This window comes from Cajanus cajan, chromosome 4, assembly GCF_000230855.2.
Source record: "Cajanus cajan strain Asha chromosome 4, NIPB_CcT2T_4, whole genome shotgun sequence".
In the NCBI taxonomy this organism is placed as follows: Eukaryota; Viridiplantae; Streptophyta; class Magnoliopsida; order Fabales; family Fabaceae; genus Cajanus; species Cajanus cajan.
Window position 1 is genome coordinate 77849336 of NC_138520.1, and position 16791 is coordinate 77866126.

The following is a 16791-nucleotide window of genomic DNA, read 5'->3' on the forward strand; positions in this document are numbered from 1 at the left end:
ATGACATGGCCTCTTTGGCCGATGTGGTATTCCGATGTCCATGTTTCATGGCCGAGTTGAGGAAATCGACAATAATGAGTTTACTACTTGGTCAGACTAGTAAACCTTTGACCGAGTCAATCGATTGGTGAGGGACAAGTCGGCAACTCGGCTGGCCAGTACACTTGCCCCCCCAAGCACCGAGTGATGTAAGAGCGAAGGGGCTTTTGAGGAGCTCCCAAATTTGTTGTTTGAAAGTTCAAATTTGACCTTGTTAAGTAGATGTGATCTTCAAGGGTCGAGCTTGACCTTGGTTAAGAAAATATGATCTCAAGGTTCGGACTCGACCTTGGCATAACAAGGTTCGAACTCGACCTTGGTTAAGGAAATGTAGTCTCAAGGTTCGGACTCGACCTTGGCATAACAAGGTTCGAACTCGACCTTGGTGAAGAAAATGTGATCTCAAGGTTCGGACTCGACCTCGGCATAACAAGGTTCGAACTCGACCTTGGTTAAGGAAATCTAGTCTCAAGGTTCGGACTCGACCTTGGCATAACAAGGTTCGAACTCGACCTTGGTTAAGAAAATGTGATCTCAAGGTTCGGACTCGACCTCGGCATAACAAGGTTCGAACTCGACCTTGGTTAAGGAAATGTAGTCTCAAGGTTCGGACTCGACCTTGACATAACAAGGTTCGAACTCGACCTTGGTTAAGAAAATGTAGTCTCAAAGTTCGGACTCGACCTCGGCCTAACAAACTTCGAACTCGACCTTGGTTAAGAAAATGTGATCTCAAGGTTCGGACTCGACCTCGGCATAACAAGGTTCGAACTCGACCTTGGTTAAGAAAATGTGATCTCAAGGTTCGGACTCGACCTCGGCATAACAAGGTTCGAACTCGACCTTGGTTAAGAAAATGTGATCTCAAGGTTCGGACTCGACCTTGGCATAACAAGGTTCGAACTTGACCTTGGTTAAGGAAATGTAGTCTCAAGGTTCGGACTCGACCTTGGCATAACAAGGTTCGAACTCGACCTTGGTTAAGAAAATGTGATCTCAAGGTTCGGACTCGACCTCGGCATAACAAGGTTTGAACTCGACCTTGGTTAAGGAAATGTAGTCTCAAGGTTCGGACTCGACCTTGGCATAACAAGGTTCGAACTCAACCTTGGTTAAGAAAATGTGATCTCAAGGTTCGGATTCGACCTCGGCATAACAATGTTCGAACTCGACCTTGGTTAAGGAAATGTAGTCTCAAGGTTCGGACTCGACCTTGGCATAACAAGGTTCGAACTCGACCTTGGTTAAGAAAATGTAGTCTCAAGGTTCAGACTCGACCTCGACCTAACAAGGTTCGAACTCGACCTTGGTTAAGAAAATGTGATCTCAAGGTTCGGACTCGACCTCGACATAACAAGGTTCGAACTCGACCTTGGTTAAGAAAATGTAGTCTCAAGGTTCGGACTCGACCTTGGCTTAACAAGGTTCGAACTCGACCTTGGCAAGTCATCACGGTTAATGTGCCAATACCGAAAATATATGGGAATGGAGTTGCTTTATTTATTTATTTCTGAGGTGTGCCTCGTTAAAACCTTCTTTGGCCAAAAACTCTTTTCTTTAGTGGGAAAAAAGGCTGAGGAGGAAAAAGAGTACATCACCTGAATTTACAAGTTAAGAGAAATAAAATTTGAGGTGGGTGGAATTCCAGGTTCCAAATTTGCCTTTGGAGGGGTCTGTTCTTGCATCTCTCACCCCACCAAACAAGGTCGCCAACTTTAAATGTTTGTGGCTTGACCTTGGTCTTGCTTTCCTTATGGTTTGTTGCGAACCTGGTCATGAAAAGCAGAGTGCTCTTCCATCTGAATGTACCCTGCAGCTCGGGCACGGAGTTCGTCCATATCAAGAGGAGATCGTAGACACAGGCTGTCCACGAAAGGTCCAGGCTTGAGCGCCATGAGCATGGCGTGTAGGGCGACCTCGGGGTTCAATTTTCGAATCTTGACTGAGATACTAGCAAAGCGTTCCATGAACGCCCTTAGTGATTCGTCGTCGTCCTGTCTGAGACTGGCCAAGGCGGCTGATGTGACATGGTGAGGTCGAGTCGTGGCATACTGCGCTGTGAATCGCCTTACCAGAGTGTCGAAGTTGTCTATTGACTCCACCGGCAGTTGAGTGTACCAGTTGAGCGCTGCCCCCTTAAGCGAGGTCGGGAAAACCCTACACAGAATAGCATCTTTATTAGTGTATAGGTTTACTTGTGTAATGTACAGATCGACGTGCTCGTCTGGGTCTGTCGTGTCATCGTAACAGTCGATGTGGAGAGGCTTCCATCCGAAAGGGAGGGGCGTTTCCATGATGCCATCCACAAAAGGATGACGGCGGAATGTCGCTTGATTTCCCGTGACGTGGGTAGGAGCATTGCTGACCTCGTGAGCCGACCTGTTCGTCGGTGCGTGAGACCGATGTGTGACAGGTCGGGGAGTGGGTGCCCTAGGCGCGGTTGGGGGTTGAGAGACTGAGTGCCCCTCTTCCTCGTGTTGGTTATTCGATGGAGGGGGTTGATCAGAAGGGCACCGAGGAAGCTAGGCACGAATACATTCATTCTCAGCGCGCAGCGCCGCTAGTCAGCTTCGGTAGCGGTACGTAGCACCGCTAGGTCAGTTTCGTGCTTGGCACGCATGTTTCGCAGATTGGCGTTGTGTTGTTGCCGCATCTGCTCGACCTGTTCTATCAGTCTTCTCAATGATGCTGCGTCACCCATGCTTGTCGCGTGATCAGCGTCGTCTGTTGCTCGTCTGCTATGGCTTCTGGTGAAAACCATACGGGTGGCCGATAAGAGCCGTCTTGATCGGCCCCACGGTGGGCGCCAAATGTTCTTACTAGAAATCTGCTGTAAAGCTGATCCGCCAGGTAAGATCGGTGAGCCTCCTTCACTGATACGCTGGTGCTCCAAGATGGGGGTGGTACCTGCAAAAGAGACTCCGATGCTAAAGTTAGGGTTTGTATGAGTGTGAGTCTCGTATAAATAATGGACGTACCTGGGTGTGAATTAGGATTTTTCTGGACCTTGGGCCCGAGATCAGTTATGACCTAATTGAATAGTGGACCTCGTCTTGGCCGAGGTCGCCCAGCGCGTATTCGAGGTCGTCTTGCGCTGTGATACCGAGCTCGAGCTCGGTAAGACGGTACGGATAGTACAATTATTATTTTTTTAATCATGAAATTTATCTTACAAACAACTTTATGTTTGTGAGATGAGACCTGACTTAATTGGAGAGGAGTAATACTTTTTTAGAAAAAAAATAATTAAAAACCTTCAATTATTTTACTTTTTTTTTTATAATTAAACATCTCCATCTTTTTTTCTTATATTTATTTAACACCCTTAAATTTCTTATTTTTAACTCAGAATTTGTATATATTCATTCGATTAAATCCTTCAAAAGTCCGTTTCGCTCAAAACTCACTAAACAAAATATTAGATCTCACATGAAATAAAAAAAATGCCAAAATTTCCTTTTCTTCAAAGGAGAATCTCACGTCCCACTGCATCCTTCAAATTTAAACTATTTGTACTATTTTTTAATTTTTTTTTTATGTAGAAGACTACGATTGCAAAGTCTAAAATGGGAGAAATAAAAAAAGAATAAAACTTATTATAATAGACTTATTTAAACATTTATCCGAATAAAAGTGCCTCTATATATATTCAAACATTAATTTTAAATAATAAAAGTGCCGAGGCCTTAATGTGATGATGGATAAGATTCAATAAATGTTCACGATTTCTATCCGAATAGGAGCAAAGGCTTTGAGAATAGAAACTAAAACCCAATTTGCTTTTTTAGTACACTCCAGATTTCTAATTTTCTATAAGTAGTTTTAAGTATAGCATTTTTAGTAATGTCATTTATATAATATTTAATAACATTTTTTACACACATATTGTCGTATTGATCTCTAATATATTTATCTTATCCCACAGTAGTCTTTTATTTCAATCGCTTTCTTTTGTATATATTGTCTAACTCTCCATTATGTCAAAGCACAAAAAGTAAATATTGTTTAGTGTGCGACAACTCAATGTGTGAAACGTATTGTTTATTGAATAATAATAAATTTTACTCAAGTTTATTAAAATAAGTTAAAAAGAGCCTATTGTGATAAGTTTCACCGAAAAGCCTATAGAAAAAAAAAAAGGAAAAAAGACTTACAGAAATCATGTCTTTTGTTATAAAAACAAATAAATTCGTAAAAACTTTTCCGAACACTTTTCCAGTGCATTTCAAGGTATAATGTACATTGCTAGGATATTTGTAAATCCACAATTTAAAAAATTAATAAATTTAAAAATAATGCAATAGATATCATTTATAAGCAATAAAAATATAAAAACGTCTGAAATTTTTAATTGATAAAACCTTATAAATTAGTTCGACAATAAAATAGTTTTAGTAATGATTTATAAATATCCCATTATACCTAACGATTGAGAGCAATATAAGTATTGATCTAAATAAAAAAGGCAACTAATTTTTTTATTGGATACCCGATTAAAGGAAAAAAAAATTAATATATAATAAAAACTGACGAGATGCATTGCAAAATGAAAGGCACGTTAGAGAGTATATATAAAGATTATTCTGCTTTCTATAAAAGTGAATTTCTATAATAAATTTATGGCATAAAAGTGAATTTCTAAACCAAAATAATAGTATAAAAGTGAATTTAGGATAAAAAATAACTCAGATAAAAAGATTAAATTTCCTTCAAATTATAGAAAATTCTGAATCTGAGTTTTCGAATGATAGAAAATTTAAGATTATATAAACGCATTACTATGAGCTATTCCGTGTGGAACTTGTCCACGTAAAAGACGATGAACAATCACCTCACAAAAAGGGAGAATGAAACGGAAGAATAACACCAAGCACAAGACCTTTGGTACAAAAAGAGAATATTTTCTTTCATTCCACCAGTCAGGTAACAGTCTACAAAATTGCAAAGCCCAAAAAAAATACGATACCACCATGTCCAGCATAAAAATGTGGAGGAAAATGCTAGCAACTCAATTTCGACACTCTTTCCAATACTATCGGATAAAACCTCATGTTGGTCATACTTATACAGAGATTAGGTTCAAGTTATTTAGTGATGCCAACATGAGATTTCACCCAATAATAATATTAAAGAAAAGTGCCTAAGACTACAATATGTTACTAACATTACCCCTATGGTGGAATGGCCTTCACATGTTAATACTATTTTGTGTGTAGGATTCGGCATTTGGGGGATGATATTAATTGCAGGAAAAAAAGGGGGGGAGGGGGAAGGAAAACAAAAAAGGGAGCCCGCAAAAGCAGAAGATTCACTACTCCTATGAAGTTTCACCAGCACTATCTATAATCTATTTCCCTAAATCTATAGTTAACCAAGTTCAATACCATTTTGTTTAGCTGCTTCAACAACATCTTTTGCATCTCCAGTGGTCTTACATAGCTTATAGAAGCATTTCCACAACATGATAGAAAATGGATACACTGATAGAGCCCTTCTATAAAACCTGTCAAATATTGTCTCAAAGCCCACAGCATTGTGCAAAAGCTCTGCAGCTTCCACCCAGACGTATTCTGGTGGTATTGGCATGGCATCCAAAATTGCATTTACCAGGGTTGAACAAGCCCAAAACCATAGACTGGCTGAGTTTAATTCAGAACAATTGTATTCTTTGACTAATAGCTTGCAAACAGTAAAAGCTAATTGGAAGTTGTGAGGAACTGCCTCCAGAATGGCCTCAACAAAATCCACCAGATGTTTGGGGTCACTAATAGTTTGGGGCAAAAGAGATGAACCAAACCATGATTGAAGTATCAAATTTAGCAGAGAACAGTCAAATGAAACTGGAGTTAATATGTTACCAATAAGATGCTGTACTCTTGGCTTCTTGATGTTGTCAACAAATTTTCTTGTCAACACATTAGGGACTAGCAGTGCCTGAGATGAACCATCTGTATATAACTCCAAAATCTTCTTGATGGCACTATCAGGACCATTCTCCTTCCAGCCTGACGCATCATAAACCAGAAACATCACATATTTTTTCATACATTGCTCTAAACTTGCAAAACTAGCAATACTCCTAGCCTTGTCAACAGCTATGCATGCTGCTGTTTTATCATTCTGTAAAAAATTATAGAGAGACAGATTAAGAAATCCAAACATCGTATCTATCTGTTTACGATCAGAACTGGATCTGTCTGAAACAGATTTTGAATCCAATCCCAATGAGCAACAAGTATTACCACCATCAGTGGTCTCCATCCCTCCATTTGGGAGGTCTTGTACTTGCCATACAGAGTGAAACCATCGGACTGTAATTGATTTTGCAAGATCAATTCTTTGATTGTGGATGGCATTTTCAATGTACTGATTCCAGATGCACTGGATTCCAGGAACTTCCCTTGGCCATCTCCTAATGGCTTCCTCAAATTCCATGAAACTATCAACATCAATATACTGTTTTTGTATTTGAGCTGATGCCAGGACCAATTCTACACAGGAAGGATACAGTTTAATGTATTTATCCAGCAAAATCCTTAAGCATTCTCTGCTATCAAGAGCAACCATGCATCTTAGATGATTGAGAGCAAAAAGTTGAGCAGACCTGAGATTAACTTCACTTTTTACTGATTCATTATAGACATAAGAATCAATAGATTCAACAGCTGTTTCCACAAGTTTAACAACCATCTGCTTGTCATCTTCAGATAAGCTGATAGAGGGCCATTCAATCTCAAGGAGATCTTTATCGGATTCAAACTTCTGAAGCACAGCATTGGGAAGTCTCCGGTAAATAACTAAGTAGACACAACAAACCCAGAATACACATTTGTCAGAAATTGTTAAGCAATTGAGTATATCTGAGAGTGACAGATGATGATGAGGCGCATTGGATTTTTCTGTAGCACGGAATATTCCATAACCCCTTTCAATGGCTTTCTCAACATTCCCTGACATGCATAAGCAATGCATCATCTGCAGAAACAGGTCTAAAATGCATGCACTTTCATATATTATGTCCTTGGGACTGGCAGATGCATGCTGACAGAGCACAGAAAGGGCAGTATCATAGGCAACCAATCGATCAAGAAGTTTTCCCCGACTATTAATATACATGAGCCACAGTACATAAGATTCTTCACAGATTTTAACCTGGAAAATAACAGTTGAGTGTTTTCACAGCACACATTCAGTTCTCAAAAGCAAGGCTAAACATGCTAACAAAAAGTTAAAAAGAAAGATAACAAAAGGTTCTTTCTTCTCAAAGAACATAAGGAAACAAGCATCGCATTGGATTCTCTCTTAATATCTACATGGATAAAAGACCAAATAAGATTAAACACAAAGGCCCACTTTCCTACCAAGACTATTTGTTTTAAAAGATTTTTAATTCATCCATTCACCCATGAGGCCATCACAACCTGAATATACTTGCCAACAACCAGACTTTTATAAAACGATAGACAGGTTCTAACAATTTATCATTTTAAATGATGGGCCAATATATAGTTCAACTATACAGCTCAAACTTCCCCTTATGATATGTTAAGTAATGGGAACCATGTATCTTGGATTTGTGTTTTCTCTTCTATGTGGTAATAGAGGCAAGTCGGTCAGGCAGCATTAATTATCACATAAATCAAAAGACAAGACCTAGCAGGTAATTCATAATGCTACTGCCTAGTGCCTCTGGTATCAGGAATCTGGATAATAAATAAATAGGTCTGTCAGTATACTAAGTTTACCATCAATAGTATAACTATATTCTCAAGAACTCCCCATTTTTCGGACGAAATATTCTCCAGAGAACACTCCACATAAAAGTAGGAAGCAAAGAAAAACATACCGCACACAAGAACATGTCATCCTTTTCATTTGGCTTCAAATTTCCATAGTAAATGAGTAGATAAACAATCCAGAGAACCACAGATGTTGGATCATTCTCCAGAGCTTTTGACAGTACAGATAGCGCCTGAGAATTCCAAATTTTGAGAAGGATAGACAGACAAATTGTAACACTAATAATCAAGACAGTGAATATACAACTGTTACCTTTCTTACACCCTGCAATTTATTAATTTCCTGGTTGAGAATAAGAAGAGCCATTTCAACAGCTTGTTCACTATCAGCCATAGCCTGCTTAATTTGATTCTAAGTATGCAATAAATAAAGGAGAAATTAGCATGAATAAAGGAATACAAGGAATCCATAAATTTGAACTAATAAGATGTGTTGACCAGGGCAATGGTTAAGCACGCATTATAGCCAATAAGAGGAAAAGGAAGTTCTCAATAAAACTGAGGGTGGGAAAAACTCCTTATACAAAACAAATACTTTTTTACTCCAAAGTTCTCTAATCAACTCATTTAGCCATATAATCATGTCTACAAACTCTTTGGTTAGTTCATTTAGTTACATAAACAGCCAACATATTACAATATATGTACATGCATTAACATGCACAAGTACACAAAATATAAGAATGGTTATATTTTAAAACAAATTTAAAATAGTGGATCATTGAAATATTCAAAACCATAATATCATAACTAGCATGGAAGTGTGACACTGGACAGAACCACTAAAGGGATAAGAGAGGACTAGATATTTCCTGGCATGTGGTGACCTAGAATCCACTAGGTAGAAACTTTGAATTTACCAGAACAAAAGGAAAAGTTCTTGGAATAATATATATGGCTATAAAAGTTAAAGTTTTATCTTGTTTTACAAATAGTAGGTCCCTCTATAGGCACAATAAAACTTATTGGCAAGCATTCATTTTTCTAGGACTTTCCAATAAACCACCAAAGTATAACCAAATTAAATCCTAAAAATGATTCCTATAAAACCAAAATTAAATCATAAAACATCAAAAATATAGTTACAGTTGACCCATTTTGCTCACTTCTGCATCTGAGCGATAACCTTGGAGTCTTAGACTGAAACATAATTAAAGAGATAATAATTGAAAACCAATAGAAGTGTAATGAACAAGGAAAATAAAAAAAAAATAGTTAAAAGCAACAAACCCCAGCTCCACTTCTCAAATGAAAAGAAGATAATTGTTTGTTCCATGCCCCATGGACCTCTATGCGTTCATCACCACCATGCAATAATGGTCCATTGGCAAGTAAACCATTTCCATGCAGGTTCGAAGTAGCTAAAGTAATGGTGAAATGCTTCTGCCAGCATTGAGTATTTCTATGTGCCACAACAGGTTTATATGCAAATTGATTTGCTTTGAGAGTATCTAAACCAACAAGGTAAGTTGGCAGAATCGTAGCTTTGTGACAATTGGGAACTTTTCTCACTCCATTACAGTCCTGTTGATGCAATGGTAATCTACCTTGACAATCTACAGTATCGTTTATAACAATGTCTTCAGAAAGAAATCTTAATAATATACATCAGAAACTATTTAAAAGTGGCTGATATCAAAATGAAATTATACTTCATAATTTGTAATTGTAATCCACTTATTAATATTAACTTCTGTTCATATCTAATAGTCAATGATGATTGTGTTACCAGCATTTATTAAGTGTCAAATCAATATGCTACAGAATTCTAGTTTTCTACTTTTTTTTGCTTCTGATTTTTAATAAAAAGTTTACCCAAACATCTCTAAAATTTCAACAAGTACTTTTTTTTTCTTTAAAGAAGTGCTTTTTCTTTTGGAAATTAAAAAAAGAAAACTTTAAACAAACGGATCCATAAGCTATTATTTATGCCCAAATGTTAATTCTACTGGAACAAATATAACTATAATCTCTCCCAGATGCACTCATTTTTACATAGTATCATCCATTCATCCTTCACTAACCTACTTATATCTTACACACAATATTTAGTTCAGCTTTGGAAAGCACCCAAAAAAAAATCATTTTTCATAAAGTTCCCAAATATAACAATAATGAAGACAAGACAAATAGGTTTCAAAGTTCAAACTACCACTACTTTTTATACCTGCATTATTAGAATCACTGCGCTGAATGTTTCCATCACCATAGTCATTCGCATGCTGCCAAGGACACTCATCATTGTTGCATTTTCCTCGCAGATCATACATGCAAAGTGGCCAAAACGGATCAACTGCAGAACTATAGCCGTAAGAGCTGTCATCTGAGAGTAAGTTTCCGATAGTGACAGGCATTGAGATTGCTAACATATTGCTACAATTTGTTTCATCAGAACTGTGGGATGTAGCATTTTCATTTTGATCATCATTAGCATGAATAAACATATTTTTATTCTGTAATTGATTTGAATTGAATGGAAACATTCCTCTCAGCTCACTGAATGCACTCCTAAAAATCAAAGGCCAGGCGTTCGTTGTATTTGTAGAGTGGTGACCTTGACAAGGCATATCTCCTCGAACTCCTGCACCAATGCTGCATTTAACATTCAAAGAATTTCCACCAATGTTCTGCCGGCTTTGAATTTCACTCAAATCCACAAAGATACTCCTTTCATGACTATCAACCCCTGGAGTTATTGAACAAAATAATCAATACAAGTGATAAACATTCAAGTTCATGAAAAAAACTTGATTAAATAGAACTAATATGAACTAGGGATTCCTCATATTTATGGACCAAGAGCAATTGGACTTATATCTAATCAATACTGTAGAAATGCTAAGAAAATGTGCGTATTATCACACATGTAATCCTCTATTTATAAGGATACAAAATAAGGAAATGCGAAAATAAAAGATAACAAGTAATAATGAGTGGAATCCCTAATTTTATACAAGTTTCCCTAATTACAAAGGAATCATATCATATCAAATCATATATTTAACAATAGCTTGCTACACTGCAATTGACTGTGTAGTATTTCTAGATCAGTGGATCTTGGACCAAAATATATACAACTTCAATATTTGAGAGTCTCCTTATAATTGTTCTTCAGCAGTCAGCCATATTATTTAAACATTTGGAGAATATATGAAAACCGATACGTATATTTATTTACAAATAAATAAATTGAAAATCTTGATATGAGCACACTTAAAAATTTCAGCCACTCAAACATAACCTATGCATTTGGAGTACCATCATAAAACTGCACAAAAGCCAAGTTATAATAAATTTCTCTACAACAGGCACCTTATCAACAATTTCTATGCAGCACAGAAAGGATCACATGGATTCAATAAAGGAAACAAATTGTGCTCAAAACCAATATTGATTGAGATAAAAACCTTTCATCAAATATATAATAGATAATTTAAGCACACTGCCATTAGAAATGGGCAACAGCAGACATAAGTTAAATTAAAATATATGCACAAAAAAAGCATTCACATTTAACTGTTTTTAAGAGAGTAAGTCTTACATCGACTTGACAAGACAAATACATGTATACACTATACAGACTTAGGTTTACTCTCTTTTTTTTTTTTTTTTTGCATTACCAGTTGATACAATCCTAATAATCCAAAACATTTGAAAATAAGATTATATTTTAGCAAAAATAGATAAGAGCATATGAATATACAGTTTACTAAAGCAACATATGAATATTCAGGATCAGCAACACACACCATAGCATACTAATTGAAGAAAAAAAAAATGAAAAAAACAGGAAAGAAAAAAAAACCTTTAAGCTCATTATCTTCTGCCATAGAGAGTGGAACAGTAACATTTTGATGCACCTGGGTTTTTTCATGTCCAACCTCATTTTCAGCCTCTCGTTCAGCGGTAGGTTCTGCATCATTACATGGATTGCTGCTCTTCTTAGCTCTTGCCCCCATTCGTGCAAATAATTCAGATCTTAATTTTGCTTCAAGAAGCAAAGAATCCTGAGGATCATCAGTTGAAAAATTTGCATTTGATGTCATATCTATATCCACTAATTTGGACTTAGAGTATTGTTTTCTATGATACTCAGCATCATGGTGATTAGAAACATGCCCAGATGGAGAGATCTCTTCATTTTCATTAGCTGAGGTATCTAATTCATCTGAAGGAGAATAAACTCCATCTGCAGCATCATTATCCCTTTGAGGCAATGGCTCTGATGTACTGGCATCTGGTTCACCACAAGGTTCAGACCCTAAATTTGCTTGAGTCACGTGGTGATTGGATGTATTGGAATGCCTATTATTGATATCTCGGTTATTGGAATCAAAACTTGGATTATTAATATCATTATACTCAGCCTGCCTCTGACAGCTTGCTGTGGGCATTTCATATCCAAGTCTAGGTAAGTAATCCAACCCTATATCAGGATGTTGGTGCTGCCCTGAAGACCAAGCGAAGCCAGAATTATTTAAAATTAAAGACCTTAACTTAGCTGAATACAATTCCCTTTTATGATAAAGATTGGAGCATCGAGCATTAGCCTCAAGCAAAGACCTCTGAGCTTTAAGATAAGCTTTAAGTGCATTTCTTTCTTCAATTTCGCACTGGTGCCTGAGCTCTTGAGCTTCCTCCAGTTCCTTGTCTATCAATTCTTCCATACTAAAAAATGACTGTAAATCTACACTGGTATGCTCTGAGACATTTCCATTGCCATTATGATTGAAAAGAACTGTATTATTGCTTAATGCTTCCTACATGAGAGAGGAGAGAGTCAAACAAGATGGAGAACTATTATGTCAGATATATTATAGACCTCTTTTCAGTGTTTAATATCAGTACACTTTATCAGGAAGGACCTTGATGGATGAACAAATGCTAAACTATTCTGCTTTGTTAAAGGCAACAGACACAAGATAATATAAATAAATTCAAAATTATATTAGCACTGTTGTTGTATTGTCGAAAGTTTAACTTGGCAGATCTTATGACCTATTCGGACCTACACTCTTCTTAAGATCAATGATGAAAAGAGACACACTGATTGCAAGTTCAAAAAGTCCATCCTTCACTTATAAATCAAAACAGAGTCAGTCCATCATAGTCCATAGTAAATTACATAGATCAACTAATGGAGATTTCAGGGAAGTCACCAAGTAAAAAAGCAAATGCCATGCATAGCAAATTATAACTTATTGGCAATCACTGAACAGAAAAATGCAGGCATAGTTTCAGTGGAGTCACTGAGTAAAAGCAAATGTCATGCATACAAAATTGTAACTCACAAAATTTTTCGGCACACTATTGGAACTTATATTTGCTGGCACTGCATTTTGGTTGAAAGCAACACAAGGGTCCAACAGCCTACTACTCTTCTCAGTTTGATTGAGACGATAATTGACATCACCTACACAGTATAATTAGACCATGAGAGATTCTAAACAGAAAATAACTTAACACATGTTTTACTGGCTGGTATCTGGGCTAGGTTGCAATCAAGTGATCAGCTTTGTTATACTTACCCAAGTCTTTTAAATCAAAACCAAGTCCCATAGGATTAGACAATAATATGTTACACATTCCTATAACATGGCAATATGTGGCATCAAATTTGCAATGGCACTTGGAAGCACCTTTGCATAAACTTGTGATCAGAATATGGAGGTATGCTAATGAAAATACAATGTGATAAAAGCCAATAAGTTATTGAAATAATAAAAACAAATTTGGGAGACATTTGTTCAATTTTGGGGATTTAGGAATGTGATTGAGTACAACTAGCTTGATTAAAACCTTTCTCAATATCTAAAATCCGGTGTAGTACAACAGAGTTTCTGAGCCAATTTGTAGACCAAAATTGTTCAAGATACAGATGATATTAAAGGCAAAGTATTTACCATCTCTTGATCTATGAGGCATATTTTCTAATGAGTTGTCAAGATGTTTGTCAGGTTGCCTTTGTGATACAATGGTTGTTGGCTCTGCTCTACATAATGGAATCTCTTTTTGTCCATGATCAACTTTGTTTTCCAAAGTATAAGCTTTTGGTGGTAATATAGATTTAACAGCAGGAACTTCCTGCTGACCATCAACAGCTTGAGAGGTGCCATAAGATGTGCTTAGTTTCAAGCGTTTCCTATCTGGTTCTTTTGGCTCCAATTGTGCTGGTCCTGAGGAAACTGGATTATTTTTTCTAGCTGTGTTCTTTGAGTTCATGGCACTACGGTCCCTACCCAAAACAGAAGCACTCTCCTTATTTTGCTGGGCTGCCTTCAGCTTCAGCTCATTTTCCCGAAGTGCAATCTGATGCCGCAAATCCTGGAGTTTATTGTCATTTGACACCACTCCTTGATCACGTCCACGCTCTCGGTTTGCCAAATTTTTGTTCAGCGGATTGAAATTTCGAGCTCTTGGTCCATGAACAAGTGGGATGGATCCATCCCCCTTAGAATTAGAGCCAGAGATTTTGGTCACTGGTGGGATAAATGTGCGATTTAAGGATGACCTCTTTGGCACTTCCTTGGGCAAACTTTTAGCAATTTGCTGCAACTTATTTGATTTTTCCAAGGATGAGCTGGTCCTCTTGATATTGCTATCCAACCTAGAAGCAATACCTTTAGTTTCAATGTCGCTACCACTGTCATCATCAGAGAAGCTTATCACGAGATTTTTATCAGTGCCCACATGACCAGTCCATGGAGAAGATTTAGGAGGTACTTGGTTCTTTTTTAAGTTCTTCTGTGCAGTTGGTTGTTTGGCTGTTTGCAACTGTAAATTACTGGAGCCTGTAAAATATTGCCAGAAAAAATTATCCTCTGGATATTGCAAGAGCCAGTAAAATGATTTTTGGAAGATGTGTACATTGAACTCAAATATGCCACATCCAGGGACTAAAAGAAGAGAAAACATCCTTGATGTATGAAAAAGCACCAAGACAGATTTCAAAGAAAAAAATACATTAAAAGAGGTCTAATCCACCAGAAAAAAAATACATTAAAAGAGGTCTTATCCACCACATAAAAACAAAGACCATATAAACATACATAGATAAATATATCATAAGATAAACACAAGTCCAAATGTCACAACAATTAAGATGAAATTTCCAGTTCCATAAACCAGACCAAAAAGCCTGGACAAGAATGGAGAGTTCAAGATTATGACAAAAGAGAGTGACGCTCAGTATGAGAGTTTGAGTCCCCATTATCCAGATAATCCACAAGGCTAACGCACTCTAGATATTGTAAGAGCCAGTAAAATGATTGTTGGAAGATGATGTGCACTTGTGCACAGTGATCAAACATGACACATCCTCTGACTAAAAGAAGAGAAAATAGCCTTGATGTATGAAAAGGCACCAATATAGGTTTCAAAGAAAGAACACATTAAGCAGGTCTTATCCAACATGTAAAACAAGAGATCATATAAACATAACAAACATAAATGGATACATTTATCATCAAACAAACACATTCCAAATCTTGCAAAAGTTATGATGTTGCCAATTCCATAAACCAGACCAACAATTCCTGGACAAGTTAGATAGCCATGGAGTTCAAGATGATGCTCAGTAGGAGTCATTGGTATGAACAATTCAGATAGTCTACAAGGCTACTAAAGCACTCAAGTGCTTTCTTTAATTGACAGATAGCAAAACTTACCACCCTGAACGCCTTGAGTAGTCTTTTGTACCAGCGGAACAGAACCAGAGCCTACAGCAGGGGTGGATTGCACAGCAGAACTATCAAGGTTTTCCTGGTGAGCACAAATTACTCATTAACAAACCATAGTCAGAAACAATTAAACGAAAGCAAATTAGCGAGAACCAAACATAACGCGCTACCAAGCTTCGGTACGCTTCCATTTGCCAATTCCACTGCTTTGGCCAATTAAAAACAATGATATAATCACAAAACCCTACTCAGCAGTGTTTACAAACAGAACCGAGTGTTCTCCGGAAACTCTTAGATCTACAGCAACTTATATGAATTCACGAGCTAGTAAAGATAAACTACTGAATTCGGATATCAAAATCAAGAAACGAGGAAAATTCACTATGAAACGAACAGAAGAAACAGCGGTGCTGCGTTGTTAGGGGAGAAAAAGCACGAGTCAACGAAAGCAAAATAGGAAATGAGATAATCATCGGAAAAATGAAAAGAAAAAGAGGTAGGGTTTGGTGAAGAAGAGTACGTCGTCATGGTCGTCTTCGGAAGAGAGTTCGCCTTCCTCTCTGGTTTTGGTTGGGAGGTCGCGGATGCGATTGGGATTGGGATTCTCCGACGCCGGCGCCGGCGTGGTGGAAGCTCGGAGGTGAACGGCGTCCTCCATCGAACGTTTCTCTCTCTCTCTCTCTGTCTCACGCACTTTCTCTCTCTAAAGTGTTGCGAAGAAAACGCTGACGAAGGAGAAGAGGAGAAGGTGGTGAGAAAACGAACTATCTCAGGGCGGGCGAGTATGCTTCTTTGCAGAATCTGAAATGGCTATTATGTCCTCTCTTTCTTTGTGCTTTACAATTTTAACCATGAGTCAACAATCAATCCAAACAGAAAAATTTAAAGAAAAATAAAATTGAATTGGTTTGGATAATGGGCTCGGTTTTAAAATTATAAATTTGGAAAAATTAGTTTGTGTATCAAATATGAACATGTAAAACGAAATTTATTTTTTGAATGAATGCCTTGGATTTTATTTTTTATTTTTACTAAAAAAGGTACACAAATCTAAATTTTATACTTATTATAAAAAGAATATATTTTAGTAACTACTATTATCTCCACTTTTTAGTAAATTTTTATATTTTTAAATGTAAAAAAATTCTTATATCTTTTATAATTTTTAATACTTATCTATATATGATTATTAGAAAAATGAAGTATCTTGACCCCTCTAATATTAATAAAGAATATTAATAATTTTTTATTAAATAATAATTGGTATACAATCT

The 16791-nt window shown here is 36.9% G+C and overlaps 2 protein-coding genes across 2 annotated transcripts; both read right to left on the minus strand.

The window, feature by feature from the left end:
* Positions 1 to 1790: 1790 nt before the first annotated feature.
* Positions 1791 to 2333, minus strand: LOC145957544 (uncharacterized). Its single transcript, XM_083073820.1, has one exon. The coding sequence runs from the start codon at positions 2331 to 2333 to the stop codon at positions 1791 to 1793; it is 543 nt and encodes a 180-aa protein (XP_082929946.1).
* Positions 2334 to 4919: 2586 nt separating this feature from the next.
* On the minus strand, positions 4920 to 16341 carry LOC109812427 (zinc finger C3H1 domain protein). Its single transcript, XM_083073167.1, has 10 exons — positions 16038 to 16341; positions 15506 to 15599; positions 13742 to 14629; positions 13130 to 13251; positions 11644 to 12598; positions 10006 to 10524; positions 9069 to 9394; positions 8092 to 8190; positions 7886 to 8011; positions 4920 to 7191 (listed from the first exon to the last, which is right to left on the minus strand). Exons 1-10 carry the CDS (start codon positions 16173 to 16175, stop codon positions 5407 to 5409), a joined length of 5052 nt encoding a protein of 1683 aa, XP_082929293.1. The 5' UTR covers positions 16176 to 16341; the 3' UTR covers positions 4920 to 5406.
* Between the last annotated feature and the right edge of the window lie 450 nt (positions 16342 to 16791).

Bases quoted from the DNA above. Each gene is read 5' to 3' on its own strand.
- LOC109812427 (XM_083073167.1), bottom strand. From the start codon at position 16,175: ATGGAGGACGCCGTTCACCTCCGAGCTTCCACCACGCCGGCGCCGGCG. The intron at 9,395-10,005 runs GTATAAAAAGTA...ACGATACTGTAG, and splicing joins CAGTGATTCTAATAATGCAG to ATTGTCAAGGTAGATTACCA. The intron at 8,191-9,068 runs GTTTGTTGCTTT...TTGCATACTTAG, and splicing joins ATTTGAGAAGTGGAGCTGGG to AATCAAATTAAGCAGGCTAT.
- LOC145957544 (XM_083073820.1), bottom strand. From the start codon at position 2,333: ATGGAAACGCCCCTCCCTTTCGGATGGAAGCCTCTCCACATCGACTGT.